Raw genomic sequence first — 19,373 nt, forward strand, 5'->3', positions numbered from 1 at the left:
TGTAGTGACACTAGTTCCAGTTCTTGCTTTCTTGCAGTTCCATCTCTTCTTTCAAGTTCTTCATCTCCGTGAGGTTGAGCTCCTTTGTCTGTCCAAGTTCCAACTTTAATCTCTCCACCAGTACAGTGCGTCCTTCTCCGCTAGCTCTTTCTCCAGATTTTGCATCTCCTCCTTCCTGTTCGCAGCCTTCTCTTCCGCCTCTATAGCGACCACTCTCAATTGTAGATTAGTCTCCTTCAGCTCACCCACCATCCTCTCGAGCTCTTCCGACTTGAGTTTCCCTTTGGTCAGAGCAGTGTCTACCGCTTTGGTTGCGGGCAGCTGTGCTTCCAGGCCGAGGATTTCCCCTTAGGCGGCCATCATCTCAGTCACCACGCGCGACAACAGGTCTCCTATTCTATGGCCGCCGGCATCCTTAATTTGCATTCTAAGGTTATCCACACTGCCATTCTCAAGCTCGAAACTCATTATCACTGTCAAAATTAAACAAAATAAAGCGCAACAGCAACAATGAAAGTGACGGAATCAAAGCAAAATACAAAGTGTCTAATTATGAATCTAAGCTTCAAGTTACCAATAGATATTGACTACTTTGGATATTTTACAATTGTAGTCTATTTTAGATTACTACTTTTGCAAGTTTTTGGTGGAATGGCCAAGTACTCTGTTTAGTGAAATTGCAGGCCGCTAGATGTGTTGAATTGACAGAATATATATTTGTTTTGTGTGTATGAGCAGGCTGTTAGTGTTGGACTGTTGGTACGTACCTACATATTTTGTTTGGCAAAACAGTGAATAACTTTTGTGAAATATGTACGTGTATGAGTAGGATATTTGTTTTGTTAGTATTGGTTGAATACCTTTTGTTAAATGCAAAAATAGTAACTATAAATTTTGTTTGACAAAATAGTGAATAACCAAATATTTTGATTACAATAATGCAACCCGTGAAAACCCAACATATTGAATAGTAACTCCTTGAAAAAAAAAACATCTTAATTTGATTGCTCTACATTTTATACCAGCAACGTACATGTCTCAAAGCACAAGAAAATTTGAATACAAAATTGTTTTAAATAAGAGTGCAAAATTTAAATTATCAATTTTACCCTTTATTTTAACACCCACTTAACACCAAAAATAACGGATGACCATTGTGGCTTAAAATTCAATAGTCAGATGACCACTTTGGGTGCAATTAAAAGTCAAGGAACCAATTTGAGAAAACGTCATAGTCGGAGGACCATTTTGGGAATTAACTCTTTCATTGCATGATGTTGTCATCTATGCTACCAATAACAACCTAATTGCAAATAACACACTACCAACAAAAAGGAAGAGGACAAATAGTGAAGATGAAGACAATGACAATGTTACTCAAAAGATAATTAAGAATACTTAAAAATATTCATACAAAAGTAGTATTTATTTAGACAATCGTTTTTAGACCAAGTGACTTGCTATCATAGGTCACTAACATGTTTTTGAGTTTTATTGCTCCAAAATAAAATGTTAATGGGTGTAATTGTAACTTTAAAAAGTTTAGGTACCTAATTGACTTTTCAGGTAAAATTTGAGTGCTTATTTGACCATTTTCTCCTTTAATTATAACTTTCAGTCTAAGAGCAACCACATCAGTGGATATTTCATAGTTTTTTAGGAGATTAATGCCACATGGAGGGGAGAGAAGATGAGAGAGAGAGAGAGGCTTGGGGTGCTCCTGCAAAAATGTGGTTATTTAGGTTCCCAAGAAAAAAAAATTTAATGTTTCTTTCGTGTTGTGTGCGTTTCGCGCACAGCAGCGCGTCATACAATTGACTTTTTTAAAAAAATTATATTCATTTTATTTATTTTTTCCTCTATCCCATTTTGTCTTTTCTAATTACACTTACAAAAACTCTTAAAAAATCGTGAAATAATTCCAATAAGGAACTCTAATATCTCTTTTTTTAGACACAAAGAACGATGAAACATTGCCAGTAGAAAATATTATAGCAAGAGGATCAGAAACAAATTGTTCTAACAAATAAAATATGTTTATATTATGAGGTTTTGATAGTTCAATAGCGCAGCTACACCAATGAGCACAATAACGAATGGTAAATGTGTACTTATATTTTACCTTTCTTTTAAATTTTTAGTGTTGTGAATTATATTTATGTGGTTAATTTCAATGTTTAGCAGTTTTGAATATATATACATTTTAAAACATATATAAATGATCAAGTATTGATAATTATTTAATTTGCAATAACTTTTTTTTTTTGAAAATCAAATTTGCAATAACTTATGTTTTACAACTACACTAAATGCAGATGGAAGCAAAAATTATGAGCGGGAATAATGAAGGAACTAAAGTTTTAGTGCCGCGAATGTTGTTAACACTGCCAAATCTGAGATTACCAATCACGTTCCAAAGGAAGCAATTCCGGTTGATGTATGTTGTTGACAATAAATAAAAGTTAGGGTCAAACATTATCACATGTTGATTTGGTTTTAAGAAAGCTTGTGTTTAATCATAGACAAATGTAGGTAGCAGTTTTGAAGGTAATAAGTAATCCAAGGGGTTTAAAAATTTTGATTTATAAGGATAATATAGAATCTTTGAGTACGACTAAAAATGTTGTTTGTAAATAAATTTTTAATAATTTATAATATAACTTAAATGTTAATTGTTTATTAAATCATTTGTGCTATTTAAATTTTCTTATTATTGTTATTATTACGATATACATTGTTTTCTTATATTATTACAATTAATGTTCGTGCATTGCATGTAGGGGTGTAAACAAATCAAATATAAAAAATTCGATTTGGGATTCGAATACGAATCCGAATTTGAATACATTTTTCGATTCGAATTTTTTCGATTCAAATTTTTTCAAATACGAATACAAATACGAATCTGAATTTGTAGGGTCTCATTCAGGTACAAACCAAACATCCTATGCGAACCTACAAATTGAAGTAATGCACGGTAAGTACTAAGTACTACAAGAATGCGCAACACCTAATCCAGCTCCGCGACTACTACACGAATACACCACATCTACTTTATAAATGCACTGAAACTATTACATGAATGCATGGAAGTTACTACATGAGTGCACGACACACACTTGCGCGTCCTCCAAGCATATGCCTAAGAGTACTTATTGTGCATTTCACAAGTTCATATGGGAATGCGGTTTGCATTTAAACATCTCTCTCTCTCTCTCTCTCTCTCTCTCTTATTCAGGTGAGACTGTGTTCTCATGTAAAAAGTGAGCACTAATCTAATACATCCATCTGGGTAGATCAACGTTTGATGGTTGCTGACAAATAAGAGGAAAAAATGTGGGATTATTTTTATAAATATTGAAAAATTAAGTTTTGAATAATAATAATAAAATTGACATGTATTTTTTTTTTACTAAAACCCTCACCAACTAATGAACCCTGATGGGCGGCTGAGATCCGTCTTCACTTTTTATAAGAGTACCATGTTCTTATTTGATCTTGTCCATATATATATATATATATATAAGAGATGATTCAAGTAATTAAGAACATGCTCCCATGGCCAAAGACCTTGTGGTCTAGTGGCACCCGGTGTTCCGGAAAACACTCTCACATGGATGATGGGAGTTTTTTGTGCTTCAGTAGGTTGAGAAAGTAGTTATAAACAGATACTACATTGTAACAGAGTCAGTAGTACTAAAAAAAAAGAACATGCTCCCATGTAAATAGTAATGACTGAATCTATCTATTTGGTAGATCAATTGTTGAAGATTGCTAAAAAAAAATATGGAGAAAATGGGTGAATTAATTTTATAAATATTACATATTTAAAAGTTCTAATAATTATGAATTAACTCATACGTTTTACAAAAACTCTCAACATGATGATAAAATTATTCCACACTTTTTTAGAGTTTTGTCATTTAAAGTCAACCATATATATAATTCATTAGATCTGTATCAATTCTCATCCTCTTTGCTCAACAGCTCTGATCTCATCTCATATTATTTGGGTTTCAATTCATAAACACATGAGAGTAGTTCAAGTTGGCATATGCTTTCTCTGGTCTACTTCATAAATTCTAACAGCTCAGACCATCTCTCATGTCATATTACCAACTTGCCAATTATTTATTGAGGGAAGACGATCTCTCATGTCATATTACCAACTTGACAATTATTTATTGAGGGAAAAAGAAAACTATATTGTTATAATTTAAGGGTCAATTCAAAGTTGTTATTTTCTCAATTAAATATTTGGCAAGTTGGTAATGGTGACAACTCATAATACAACATGCAATAAGGAATGCTACATATATTAATATATATATATATACACTGCACGGAGTGCACGCCAACCATGCTGGCATTTTATAGACCAATTAAAGATTACAAATGGCTTTTTGGTTGCTTTGATCATTTCTTTGATAATAAAAAAATTTGAGTTTTGTTAATTACATAGCTCCACCTCCCCACGCCATTTCTATTATTATTATTATTAATTCTATGAAATCATTAAATGTTTGGTATTTTCTCATCGATTAAATTTTAAAAAAATTAATTCTAAATAATGTGTTTGAGGAGAATTATTTTATTTAAAAAAATTAATAAACATGTAAAGCGTTATTCTAGAAATATAACAATTAAATTCTTAGTTGCTTCCATATGAGGAACCCATTGAATTATTATTATTATTATTATTATTATTATTATTACAAAACACACACACACACATATAGGCTTAGGTTCTAGCCTGGTGAGATGGGTGCAGGTGAGAATTGAGAATGAATCTCATCTCTAGACAAAAATAAAAATAAAAAATCGTCATCTATGAATTTTAACAATGTGCTCTGGAAGACATGACAATGTGTTCTAGAAGATAAAAATGTTCACGGGAGGCACAAAGATGCGAAGTAATTATTGAAAAATTAAACTTAATATAGGATATTCAACACAACTCATAAACGACCATAAATAATAAACAAGCCACCAATATTCAACTCAAGTTAGTAATTAGTGGTCAAGGTTAATTGATCTTTTAAAAAAAAGTTCGCCACCTAGGATTTAAAAAAATGCTTTGAAAGGCACAACAATATGCTTTGGAAGAAGGGACAATGTGCACTGGAACTCTGGAAAGGCAAAAATGTGCACTGTAAGTAGAAAAATATGAAACAACTATTGAAAAGACTAAATTTAATATATGATCTTCAACACATGCAAATCATAAAAAAATTACAATATTCAACTAAAATTAGTAATTAATGATTCATTCATGATCAAATGCTCTTTAATTATATATATATATATATATATATATATATATATATATATATATATATATATAACACCTATGATCTAAAAATTAAAAGGCACAATAATGTGCATTACAAGGCACAACAATGTCCCGTGGAAGGCTAAATTAAACACGTGCTCAGGAAGACTCAATAATATGTACTCTAAAGCAAACAATATTCACTATGAAGGGACAACATTGTGCTCTGAATGGTATAACAATGTGTTCTGGAAGAAGGGATAATGTGCACTGGAAGGCAAAAATAAATAAATTTTTACACAAAATTACCATAATGCCACCACATTTTTTAAAGTTGTTTCATTTTGAACGTTGATCTGAATTGAATTAATAGATGAGATTACATCTTATTTCTCACCTAATGTTTCTTTTTTCACTTGATCCTTTATATATATATATATGGTCATAATCAGGTGTGCCCGTCTCTTAACGTGCGGTCAGTGCGGCCTCACCACTATGTATATAAATATACACCACTCAATGATAGAAAATGCACCACCAAATATGCATCATTAGGTACGCATCACTAAATAACACACCACTAGGTATGCAAATATACACCACACAGTGTTAGCAAATGCACCATTAGGGGCATGGGAGTTATGGTGCATTATTTTGGGTGTGTGGTGTGTTTTATGGTGTTTTTGTGTATTTTCATTGTGGTGCGTTTTCTAACATTGAGTGGTGTGAACCGCACCGACCACACGGGAAGGCGCGACCACATTTGAACAAATATATATATATATATATATATATATATATATATATATGAAATGGAGGGTTCATGTGTGAGATCAAATAGGTAAGGACTGATTTAATCCATTTGTCTTGTAAATCAATAATTGAGAATTGATGAAAAATATAAGAGAGTTGATTTTATAAATATTATAATCTTAAAAATTTCAATAATTATGAATTAACTTGTATTTTTTTTTATTTTATTAAAACCCTTAATGGGGTTGAGATACGGTGTTCTCATTCAAAGTGAATCATGTATATAATTCATCAGATCTGTCTCAACTCTCATCCTCTCTGCTATACTCATTTCATCTTTGCTTGCGCAATAACTCTCGTCTCATCTCATCTAAATTTCAATTCAGAAACAGTTGAGAGTAGTTCAAGTTGGCATATATTTTCTCTGCTCTACTCCATAAATTCAACAACTACTGACTGACTGACTGACTCAGACCAATTCACTAACTCCATCTCCATCGTCATCAACCTAATTAAGGTATGCATGTTTAATTTCATACTTTCTCCAACATCACTCAATTCTTTTTTTACTTTGATGTATATAGGTTTAGCATTATGTTTTGCACTCTCAATTCCTTTACCTTTTGATACATATTTGTTCACTAAATTCATACTATTTATCTCATTTTTGATTGTGTGATCAGTGATCACTATGTATGAAAATATTCATGAAGACTTAGTATCCGGCCGTGGAAGGGTAGCTATGTATTAACGCTTTGTTAAAAATGTAAAAACTTGTATGAGATCCTCTCACCGGTCTTAATTCGTGAGACGGGGTCGGATCTTTGATTAATAATTTAANTATATATATATATATATATATATATATATATATATATATATATATATATATATAACACCTATGATCTAAAAATTAAAAGGCACAATAATGTGCATTACAAGGCACAACAATGTCCCGTGGAAGGCTAAATTAAACACGTGCTCAGGAAGACTCAATAATATGTACTCTAAAGCAAACAATATTCACTATGAAGGGACAACATTGTGCTCTGAATGGTATAACAATGTGTTCTGGAAGAAGGGATAATGTGCACTGGAAGGCAAAAATAAATAAATTTTTACACAAAATTACCATAATGCCACCACATTTTTTAAAGTTGTTTCATTTTGAACGTTGATCTGAATTGAATTAATAGATGAGATTACATCTTATTTCTCACCTAATGTTTCTTTTTTCACTTGATCCTTTATATATATATATATGGTCATAATCAGGTGTGCCCGTCTCTTAACGTGCGGTCAGTGCGGCCTCACCACTATGTATATAAATATACACCACTCAATGATAGAAAATGCACCACCAAATATGCATCATTAGGTACGCATCACTAAATAACACACCACTAGGTATGCAAATATACACCACACAGTGTTAGCAAATGCACCATTAGGGGCATGGGAGTTATGGTGCATTATTTTGGGTGTGTGGTGTGTTTTATGGTGTTTTTGTGTATTTTCATTGTGGTGCGTTTTCTAACATTGAGTGGTGTGAACCGCACCGACCACACGGGAAGGCGCGACCACATTTGAACAAATATATATATATATATATATATATATATATATATATATGAAATGGAGGGTTCATGTGTGAGATCAAATAGGTAAGGACTGATTTAATCCATTTGTCTTGTAAATCAATAATTGAGAATTGATGAAAAATATAAGAGAGTTGATTTTATAAATATTATAATCTTAAAAATTTCAATAATTATGAATTAACTTGTATTTTTTTTTATTTTATTAAAACCCTTAATGGGGTTGAGATACGGTGTTCTCATTCAAAGTGAATCATGTATATAATTCATCAGATCTGTCTCAACTCTCATCCTCTCTGCTATACTCATTTCATCTTTGCTTGCGCAATAACTCTCGTCTCATCTCATCTAAATTTCAATTCAGAAACAGTTGAGAGTAGTTCAAGTTGGCATATATTTTCTCTGCTCTACTCCATAAATTCAACAACTACTGACTGACTGACTGACTCAGACCAATTCACTAACTCCATCTCCATCGTCATCAACCTAATTAAGGTATGCATGTTTAATTTCATACTTTCTCCAACATCACTCAATTCTTTTTTTACTTTGATGTATATAGGTTTAGCATTATGTTTTGCACTCTCAATTCCTTTACCTTTTGATACATATTTGTTCACTAAATTCATACTATTTATCTCATTTTTGATTGTGTGATCAGTGATCACTATGTATGAAAATATTCATGAAGACTTAGTATCCGGCCGTGGAAGGGTAGCTATGTATTAACGCTTTGTTAAAAATGTAAAAACTTGTATGAGATCCTCTCACCGGTCTTAATTCGTGAGACGGGGTCGGATCTTTGATTAATAATTTAATGATGTCAAAGATGCGACCCATTAATCAAAGATCCACAATTGTGTGAGATGGTCTTACCCTTAAATAAAATGGCCCCTCAGCATGCAAACAATTGAAAAACAAAAACTGGTAATGATTTTGCTGAGGATACTATATACAATTCAGCAGATTAGATTTTAACTCATCGTGCATGGACCATCCATCTCTGTTATGATCATTCCATTTAATTTCTTGCTCAATAATTGAGACTAATAACTCTGATATGAATTCCGGCCAGAAACAGTTTAGAGATGTTCAATATAATGGCTTTTGATGCTGTAACTGTTGGATTTTTACATATAATATATATTATATAAGTGGTGCAAATTGACTAGAGTTTGTTTGTAATCAATCACTATGCCTATATAAAACCTGTATACTCTACAGGTTGGCTGACGGCTTTCACAGATTGGCTATGACTTCCGTTACTACGAGGTCAGGGGTTAACTAGGGCTGACTGCTTTGTCATGGATATGCCATATTTTTCCAATGTCTATGATACCATGTCTTTCTTGTACGTAGACTTTATATTCTGTTAGTCATCATACTACATTTAAATCTAACATTTGGTATCACAACCATTAATAATTTATGTTAATTGCATCCCCTAAAATCAACATTAATTTCATATTCATCAAGTTTTTTGTATATGCTTTGTTTTAATTACATTCATTCTAATTCCTCAAAATATATGCATATAAAATATATCTTTTGGTTTGGATATAATTGAGTAATTTAGCATGTAGATTTTGAATGAATTAATCATAATTGGTTCTTAGATTGCTGAAATCTATTTTCGGCATTAAGCAAGGATTATAGTTTTTTTGGGAAAATATTTTACGCACTGCCTGCCTGAATTTATGGGAGAATTTTCGAATTTATTACCTGGTTTCGGTCTCCCTTTGCCATGACTCGCCGGCGACCATATAAAATATAACAAATTTAAAATATTTTCATACAAACAATATATAGCAGATTCTATATGCAATATATATACCTTTAAATAAAATGGCCCCTCAGCATGCAAACAATTGAAAAACAAAAACTGGTAATTGTAACAAACTGTGCATTTTCTATTGAATCACAAGAAGTTTAGAAACTAGGTAGCTAGAAGATGCAATGATTTTGTTGAGGATGCTATATATAATTCAGCAGATTAGACATGGACCATCCATCTCTGTTATAATCATTCCATTTAATTTCTTGCTCAATAATTGAGACTAATAACTCTGATATGAACTCCGGCCAGAAAAACTTTTGAGACGTTCAATCTAATGGATTTTGATGGTGTAACCACTCTAATCAAAATAGTAGAGCAAGACCTTATGGAGCCCAAACTACTTTCAATTTTTGATGCTGGAGGAATGAAGGCGTCGCTGCTTAAAATGATCGAGTTGCTGTCTGCCAAGCTCTGCTTTCTGCAAGCATTTTTGGATGAATGTGAGGCGAGAATGAATCACGGGCACGTCTGCGGTAAGATAATGTATGAAGCAATCCGAGATAAGGTTGCTAGAAGATATAAAGATTACAAAATAGAATATAAACTGACACAAGTATACACAACTAACTTGGGAGAGTCTGCACTTGTGGCTTGTGAACTTCATTGCACCTTGAAACAAGTGGTAAGAGATATTGAGGAAGTTGGAGAATGGATCCTCTTGTTAAAAAGAATAAATCCTTTAGAGTATGAGAGAGATAACATTATGGTTTGGGATAACTACCAAAATGCTTTAGTGCCTGAGAATGAAGTGATTGTAGGATTCCAGAGTGCTATAGAGACGATAATAAACCGGCTCACTAGTCTATACCCAATGAATTCAGTTTTCACCATTTTGTGGAGTAGTGACATTGACAAGTTTCGGAAATTAGTTGAAAATCCATTGGTGAAACTAGAAGTTATCCCACTGGTTGGGGAAGGGGGCATAGGAAAAACTACATTAGCCAAGAGTGTCTATGGACATCCAATTACTATTGCTAGCTTTCACATTCGAGCGTGGGTAGAAGTGTCTCAAGTTCATAACCTCAAAGAGATGCTCATCGGTCTATTACGTTGTATTTCACCAATCACTAGTGAAATCTACAACATAGATGAGGCTCAGATAGCAGAGCAATTATGCAGAAGTTTGATGGGCAAGAAGTATTTAATTTACTTAGATGACATATGGACTACAGCTGCATGGGATGCCATCCAAGGATGTTTTCCAGAGAATTCTAATGGAAGCCGAATCTTAGTAACTACTCGGTTCACAAACGTGGCTGAATACTTAACTACGAATCCCTTCCATGTGATGTATCAAACTTTAGAGAATGGTTGGGAATTATTTTCAAGGAAAGTGTTTGGGCAAATCCCATGCGTTCCCAGGGAATATGAGTTAATTGGGAAACGCATTGTTCTTGGTTGCAGTGGACTACCACTAGCAGTTGTTGTGATTGCTGGACTTTTGGCAACTGTAAAAGAGTCTCTTGAAATATGGAGAGATGTTGCAGAAACTTTGGATGGAGTTAATACAAGTGATAACAACAACAGAATTTCAAATATACTTTCATTGGGCTACAATTACTTACCTAGTCACTTGAAACCTTGCTTTCATTATTTTAGTGTGTTTCCTGAAGACAATGTCATTCCTGTTAAGAGACTAATCAACTTATGGGTTGTGGAGGGATTTTTAATGCCACATAAAAATATGAGTTTGGAAAAAGTGGCAGAGAGCTACTTGCATGATCTCATTAATAGAAGTCTAGTTCAAATTAATGAGGTAAGTATTGATGGCGAAGTTAAATCATGTAAGATTCATGATCGAGTGCACGAGGTTTGTGTGAGAGAAGCAATAAAGGAGAATAGTTTGTGTATTATCAATGGCAATCATGCTCCAAAAGCTAGTCGTTGGTTAAGCTGTCAAACAAGTCATTTGCCAATCACTAAAGCGAGTTATGGGAATTGCACTCCAGATAAAATACATTCTGTTCTCTGCTTTGGTAAAGATGTATACCATTTAAAATGCAGGTTTGTATACCCATGTTTGAAATTGCTAAGAGTATTGGATTTATCATTAGTTAAATGGTCACAAGGCATGCCTAGTGAAATAACATATTTGGTTCATTTGAGATACTTGGCTTTAAGTACCATTGGTTCTCTTTGCAAGCTTCGATTTTTAAAGCTTAAAAATTTGATGACTCTCATAGTTACTTCATGGATGGAAAAATGTCCTTTGCAACTACCATGTGATATTTTGGATTTGCCACAATTGAGGTATTTGCATGTTGACAAGAGATGTTCACAGTATCTCCCTTGCTTAGTCAAAAAAGATATACAAACTCTTTATTGGTTGAAAGTTGCTAGCTCAGACGAAAAACCAAACTTCGGAATGGTTCCAAACCTAAAGGAACTTGGGATTTTCATTGAAGGCCAACTGGAGCCTAGCTATCTAGGGAGCCTTGTGTATTTACATCTACTTGAGAAGTTGAAGTTTGAAGTAGGAAGAGTTGAGCGCTTTTATCTACCAACAGGTTTTCCACCAAGCCTTAAGAAGTTGACACTTCGGTATACTTATCTTCCATGGAAGGAGATGGACACAATTGGTGAGTTGCCGCACCTTGAGGTTCTTAAACTTAAAGATTTCGCCTTATGTGGTTCAGAGTGGAAACCATCAACGTGCTTTTGGAAATTAAAAACACTTCTCATTTCACGTTCAAATCTCAAATATTGGAATGCAAATTCTAATCATTTTCCAGTTTTGGAGCGCCTAGTCTTAAGATATTGTTGGGAATTGAAAGAAGTTCCACTTGAGTTTGCATTTATTGGAACGCTGAAGTTAATTGTGTTAGAATGTTGTTATTCTTCACTTGTGACTTCTGCAAATCGGATTTCTTCTAAGAAGCCATACAACATGTACTTATTAGGCAAAGCGGATTGTCGACTTCGTGTTCGTAAAGTTGGAACTGAGGTTTCTCTCTAATTCTTGTTCATTATTTCAAAATATTAATGTGTTGCCTTCTAATTCCATGTATTCAAATTATTTACTTTTCTACTCATTTTCAATTACTTTTCAAGGTTGAATTGCCAAATATTAATAGATCTGAAGAAGAAAGGTTGAAAAGCTCTGAAGAAGAAAGTGTCGAAAGCTCTAAAGAAGAAAGGTTGAAATTCTCTGAAGAAGAAAGTGTCGAAAGCTCTAAAGAAGAAAGGTTGAAAAGCTCTGAAGAAGAAAGTGTCAAAAACTCAAAAGAAGATAGGTTGAAAACTGGGAAGAGTGTGATGAATTATCTGAAGAAGAAGGTGTCGAAATCTGTAAATGCATTGAAAGAATTGAAGAGAAAAGAAGAAATTTAAGTGGCTGAGGAATTTGTTAATTATGGGTTGATATAAACTTATGAAAGCCAAGGTACGTATATACCTATGAAATTTATACTCAAACTCCATATTATCTTTTAAACTTGCCAATTACTTTTTAGTTTTTTTTTTCCTTTCTTTCTTTAGACTTCATTCCAATTTTAATTCATCAACTGTTACGTTTCTACTTTCGATCATTGACTACAAAATCAATCAAATTTGATACTTGAGTTTTTAAGACATGCCACTATAGTCCTTGTTGAGTATCAAATCTGGCACTAAATTTTGTTCTCACTAGACTAAAAGAGTAAAAGTGGCAAGTTTCAAAGTCATTAGGTATTAAATTAAAGGTGATTGATTTGGTAGTTGATAACCACAAACATGAAAAATCCAATTGATCGACTAGTTGAGGGACTAAAACTGGAATTAATTCTTATTTTAACATAATATCTCTGCAATATCTTCTCTGCAATATTTTTATTGCAAGGATACTAGCAGCCTATCACTTCAAAAATTTCCTGTCATTATTAATTTCATATGTTGCAATTTAAGTAAGGATTGGAGGTTATTATGATGCAGCAAATTGTCATTTTGGTCCACTGATAATAGGGGTCCTGTTAATTGCAGTCCACAACTTTCAAAACTGTTAATTGCATACCATGACTATTCAATTTTTATCAATTTTGGTCATTCCGGCCAAATTGCCGGTCAAATGTAGCCGGAAGTAAAAATAATGAGGGTATTTTAGTCATTTCACATATTTCTTTTCTTCTCCGGTGAATCTATCTCTTCTTCTCCGGTGAACCAATTTTTCCGGCGGACCAGACAGCCATGGATTTGTGTACAGAGCTTAAATTAACGCCTGGTCTCTCTTCTTCTCCGGCGAACCAGGCAGTTATGGTCTCTCTCCCTCACCGAGGCGTCACGGTCCATCGACCACCAGCTATTGGCGGCCGGCGATCTGCCTTTGCTGTAGGCGACTGTCGTGGGCATTCCGTCGCTGGAGGTCCATGCTTTGCGTGGTCCATATATACACAGCAAGCGAAGGGATTCCGTCACTGGAGGTCCATGCTTTGCGTGGTCCATATATACACAGCAAGCGAAGGGATCTGGAATGGCGACTCATGTTTGGCACTCCGGCGGTCGCGAAGGGTTTTGTGGATGGCATCTACGAACTGGCGATCCCAGACGTATACGTTTTCAGTTCCCATTTTTTTCTGAATTCTTTTGCGATGTTAATATTTAATTTCAGTTCATGGTTGCCGCCGGAGAAGAAGGAGTCGCTGGTAGGGCAATTATTATTGGTTGCGGTAGATCTCCCCTCCTAAATGATACTAATAATAATAATTTCAACAAATTTGGTAATTTTGCACTGTAAATAACTCATTGTTTCAAACTACAAGCAACGCCACATGGCTGCCTGGTCCGCCGGTGGAGGAGGAAAAATTGGTTCGTTGGAAAGGAAGAGAAGAAGAGGAAATGACTAAAATACTCTCATTATTTTAACTCCCGGCGACATTTCGCCGGAGTGACCAAAATTAATAAAAATTGAATAGTCATTGTATGTAATTAACAGTTTTGAAAGTCGTGAACTACAATTAACAGGATCCCTATAGTCAGTGGACAAAAATGACAATTTGATCTATTATGATGTGTTGCAATTGAATTTGAACTTCACTTTATCTTTTGGCTTGAAGTTAATATTGTCACCGTTGCTGTTATTGACTTTATCTTTTGGCTTGAAGTTAATATTGTCACCGTTGCTGTTATTGACTTTATGCAGTGGCTAATGTTGATGAAGGTGATCTGTCTCTTTGGTTGGGTATTTATCTAATCACTTTCGGGAGAAAACAAACAGAACGGATTTCTTGCTGTAATTCTTCAAGTGCAGCTCAAAGGTGCATCAATATAAGATGTTGTATTTTTTTTGTTTCCATTTGATCTGAATAATTCAGCTGTGTGTGTTTTGATGTTTTTCTTTAATACTTCTTAGCATAACTCACTCACCATTACACTTTCCTTCTCAATTCCTTTGATTTTTGCTAAATGTTTATTCACGATAAAATTTATTAGTTCTGGACTAGGCTAGAATGATAATACACGGAAGTTATGCTTGATTTTAAGAATTGAATTTATGATAAATTTGAATTTCTTTACTGATGTACTCTCCTTAGTTTGTGGCTCTTTTTCCATTTTGATTTAGGTTTTCTTATTGTGCATTTTTTGTCATTCATGGATTCAAGTTGATTTTTGAATTTTTTTTTTAATTGTCTATCATTTGAACTCGGGAGAGATATAATTGAGATATAACAAAATAATCACAAGACTAATAATCAAAAGAAACTTCACTTATTAATTCTTTTAGAATTTTTACCGTGTCTTGGTGAGAAGAATTTAATTCTTCTAAGTTTTTAATTAATTCAGAATGAATGGCATATATTTAAGAATAATATAGACTTTGTATTTAGTAAAAATGATAAAGAAGTAAATGCTTGTAAGTTGTAATAATATTTTAATAGAGAATGGAGCATATAGAAATCTTAGTTGAAATGGTTGAAGATTTGTATTGATAATGCTGACACAGAATTTCTTGATTACAGAAGAGACAAAGGATTTTTTGAAGTGAGATCATTTAAAAGCTTGTGAAAGAAAAGTATTGAGAAAAACTTGTCTCTCTCTTTTGGACTAAATCTGAGTTACAAGCCAAGTATCTTGTGGTCCAGTGGTATCAAGTCAATCTCATATGATAGGTTTGAGTCTCAGTGGAGGCGGTACTAACTCTTTGTGCTAAGGCAGATAACATTATTGATTTTACTAATGTTTATGTCACCTCAGAGGTCCACCTGTGTGAAGAAATCATCATTCATGACTGATGAAGACGATTCTTTATCACTAAGTTCCTCTAATAATTTCCTTATTTCATTATTAGGATTGTTGGTAGCTGCCATTCTTACCATGATTTGTTGTTTCTGGGCTAAGAAAGACTCCGTTTTCTAAGATCCTTCTAGTGGAGGTTTCTTAAATAGAGTTGATTATCACAGATAAATTTTTCCATTGCCTTTGGTTATGTGTGTGTGGGGGGGGGGGGGGACTAATCTTGGACGTTTGATTCTGTTTTTTATTTTTGTTGGGGGTATTTGGGGGTTCTGTAATTTATTATCTCTCCCAACATTAATTTCACGCGTGTAACATCTATCTCTCTCCCATCTATGTATCTCTCGCGAATGGTACTGCGCGTTTCTTCAATTGCGAAGCTCTGGGTTCGTTTTTCCGTCTCTCCAACAACGCACATGGTACTGGATGGGAATCGCGGTTGAGGCAAGCGGCGGGGACCACCTGTCGACCGAGGTAGGGTTTTTTCCCCATTTTTTGTTGTGTTTGTGTTGTTGTTTGTGTTGCTTTTTGTCGCAATTAGGTGGGTGTTTTGTTTCAATAGTGTATTGTATTCGTCGAGGAGGGTGGGGGGAGGAGGTTTGGGGGTTTGGTTGCCGAATTACAAAATTTAGAATTTGCCAGATTAGGGCTACTCGGTTTAGTATTTGGTGGGGTTGTTTTGTCGTTTATTTTTTTTTTTGGCAGTACTGGTGTTGGTTTCATAGGTGTGTGCACGGCCCAGAATATGGGTACTAAACTATACCTAAGATTGCATGTTTCATTTTGGTTAAGATAATGATTAAATTTGGTAATTAGTAAATCTCTGCAAATCGTTCTGTATTCAATGTATATATTATTGCTTACTACTATGTTGAAACTAAGTAATCCGAGGTTAGAATCATTGTTTTATAGAACAAAGTTATATTATAAAAAACAATACTAAACTATTCCTAATATTTCATGTTTCATTGTGATTAAGATAATGTTTAAATTTGGTAATTAGTGAATCCTTGCAAATCGTAATGTATTCAATATGTATATTATTGAATGTTTCAGTTTTGCTTAATTCATAGTGACCTTGTGCATTGGCCAGTGCTATTGTGTGCACCGCTGCTTGTTTTTGTGTGTTTGTTTTTTTTTTTTTTGGTTTTGTTTTTGTTTTGTTTTGTTTTGTTTTTTTTTTTTGTCTATTCCTATTTCCCATGGTCATCTTTTCGTGTTTCAATTGCGATGCACTATCTGTTTGTTGATGTCAAGGTTGAAAGTTTGGTTTTATGCATTTTTTTTTCCTTTTTCAGTGTCTATATTATTTTAGTTGGTTCACACCCATATTGTTTATTGTACTCTGTTGTGTGCCTTTGCCAAGTCAATTGTGTTCATAAACCTGACTTGTATCTACATTCGTCTTTTTGAATTGTTTGGTGGTTGATTTTCTCTTGCGTGTTGGCTGGTTGCTGCAGGTAAGAAATTCAAGGTATCACATTCAGATGTTGGTGGTTTGGGTAGTCTTTCTAAGGAAGATGATGATTTTGTGACCCCACCATTAGCGTTTCTTGCAAGGTTGTAACAAGACCCTATATGGAATGCACCCGATTATGAATTCACTACAGAGGAGGCAATTAGATTACCTAGGGTGAACTTTTTTTTTTTTATCTTGAGTTAGGCTTTTTGTAAGCGTAGGTTGTTAATTTTTTTGTCAATTACAATATCATAGTACTTACTCTATATGTTCGGTCTTTTGGAGGCATATTTAATTGATAATGCTATTTTCCTTTGTTTTGATAAGTGATTAAATCATCTTCCGTACATGTATGTGATTTCCATTTTTGTACATAATGTAGCTATATGGGTGCACAGTGTTTATGTATCCCTATGAAGTAATGAATTTATCATTTGGCTCATTATATGTGTGTGCACCAATTGGTTATGTGTATTGCACGTTAGTGGTGCTATGTCTAAATGTGTGCACATCACCACACATCTATATGCATTACTATGTGATTTCTAGAAATCCCACCCATGAATATTAAAATCATGCCAGGTCTGATACTGCACACACAAGATTACTAAAATGCATACTGTACTGAACGACAATTCTGTTTGTGCACACGTGTTTTTTTTAAAGTAAGTACTGAAAGTGGCTTTTCAGTTCTAACTGTGTTAATTTGGTTAAGTATGTCCGCGCACACACCTAGTAGCCTCTGTGCACACCCAATATCTCAAGTTTGTTATTCACGTACTAAAAAAATATTAACTGTAATAAATTTTGTATATTCATGCATGCGTAGTACATTCAACTACCAGGTAATGTTTCCTTCGATTTATTCAATTATGAGTCATTTTATTTAAAAAACAAAGTGAGTACTGAACGTGGCTTTCCAATTTTAACTGTGTTATTTTTAGGTATTAAATCTGCCTGCGCACACACCTAGTAGCCTCTGTGCACACACGGTAGCTCAAGTGCGTGCTCTTGATACCCTCCTTTAGCACACCTAGTTAACATCATATGTGCCTTACACCTTACCTTATTTGACATCCTTCGCCTTTTGTTGGTCTTTGTATTGTTTTCTTCACCGTTGTTGTCATTTCAGCGTGGCTTGTACCCTCCCCACGAACACACCATATAGTTTAATCCCACTTTGATGTCTCTATTTTTCCGTATCATGTTATTTCTGACATCTAACCCAACCACTGCAGCGTACGCTCTGTAGAAATCAATTTCTTGTTCTACTGTTTCGAAACGCTGCCTAGCAAATGGTTGAATTTGTTGGTCGCATTCTAGTCTCCAAAGCTTTGTACCATCTGCGGAAATGTTCATTACATATTCATCTAGCCTACAAACATTCTGTTTGCCACCTGTGAACCACACCAACCAAACAAATCATCATCATATTGTTACTTGAAAGTATTGTGTCAATTAAATGTTTGCCTGAATTACTTGTAAACACACATATCTAACCATGAACGCACACATTACGCAATTTAATGTGACCTGTGTCATTCGAAAACTTCTAACCTACCATGAACGTAATGCATTTTTTGTGTGCACATGGTTGGACATGAGATACGAGGTGTGTGCAGACTAGATTTTAAATGTGTGCACCATAAGCTTGTGCGCAACGGTACTTCCCTTCTGTCTACGTTGGTTCTACTGCTTAACCATTTGCTTAACTAACAAATATTGTTTATTACTATGCTTTGACCTATCTAGTTCGTCTATTAACATCTGACCATGCACATAGATCGTTCATTGTGTGTACACTGTTTGATATGATTTAAGATGTTTACATTTCACTGTCTATGTGTGTGCACAATATGCCGATCAGTTGCAGAACTGTAAATTAGCATTCGTTTATTCAATTTCTTACCTATGATCACACCCATTTTGAAATTTTCTCTTTTCTACATGTGACCAGTGCCTTACCTCGTGTTCAACTATTCAATTCCCCAACGTATCCTTGGATTCTTGATTTTTAAAACCTTAAATCACTTCTAAAGTTAAATTTACAATAAACCAATGCAAACTAATGTAACAATTACACCACTACTTCAATCGATTAGAAGTGCTTACTTGTTTTTCCTGTCGCCTTTTTTTTTTTTTTTTTTTTTTTTTTTTTTTTTTTTTTTTCTGTCTATCCTGGGACTCTCGTGGTGAAGTCACCGTCCACTGCCAGATGTGTTGCAGTGGCTAATTAGAATCATTCCTTAA

At 34.1% G+C, this 19,373-nt stretch overlaps 1 protein-coding gene across 2 annotated transcripts; it reads left to right on the forward strand.

The window, feature by feature from the left end:
• Nucleotides 1–7,960: 7,960 nt before the first annotated feature.
• Nucleotides 7,961–17,545, forward strand: LOC116006428 (putative late blight resistance protein homolog R1A-3). 2 transcript variants are annotated; one of them, XM_031246793.1, is made up of 8 exons: nt 7,961–8,118; nt 8,848–8,974; nt 9,710–12,404; nt 12,512–12,842; nt 14,574–14,688; nt 15,391–15,561; nt 16,045–16,138; nt 17,125–17,545. In XM_031246793.1, the coding sequence occupies exons 2-4, from the start codon at nt 8,928–8,930 to the stop codon at nt 12,788–12,790; spliced, it is 3,021 nt and encodes a 1,006-aa protein (XP_031102653.1). In that variant the 5' UTR covers nt 7,961–8,118; nt 8,848–8,927; the 3' UTR covers nt 12,791–12,842; nt 14,574–14,688; nt 15,391–15,561; nt 16,045–16,138; nt 17,125–17,545. The 2 variants fall into 2 exon arrangements, with proteins under 2 accessions (XP_031102653.1, XP_031102652.1); XM_031246792.1 differs by lacking the exon at nt 15,391–15,561.
• The last annotated feature ends 1,828 nt before the right edge of the window (nt 17,546–19,373 follow it).

Source organism: Ipomoea triloba, chromosome 15 (assembly GCF_003576645.1).
Source record: "Ipomoea triloba cultivar NCNSP0323 chromosome 15, ASM357664v1".
Taxonomy (NCBI): Eukaryota; Viridiplantae; Streptophyta; class Magnoliopsida; order Solanales; family Convolvulaceae; genus Ipomoea; species Ipomoea triloba.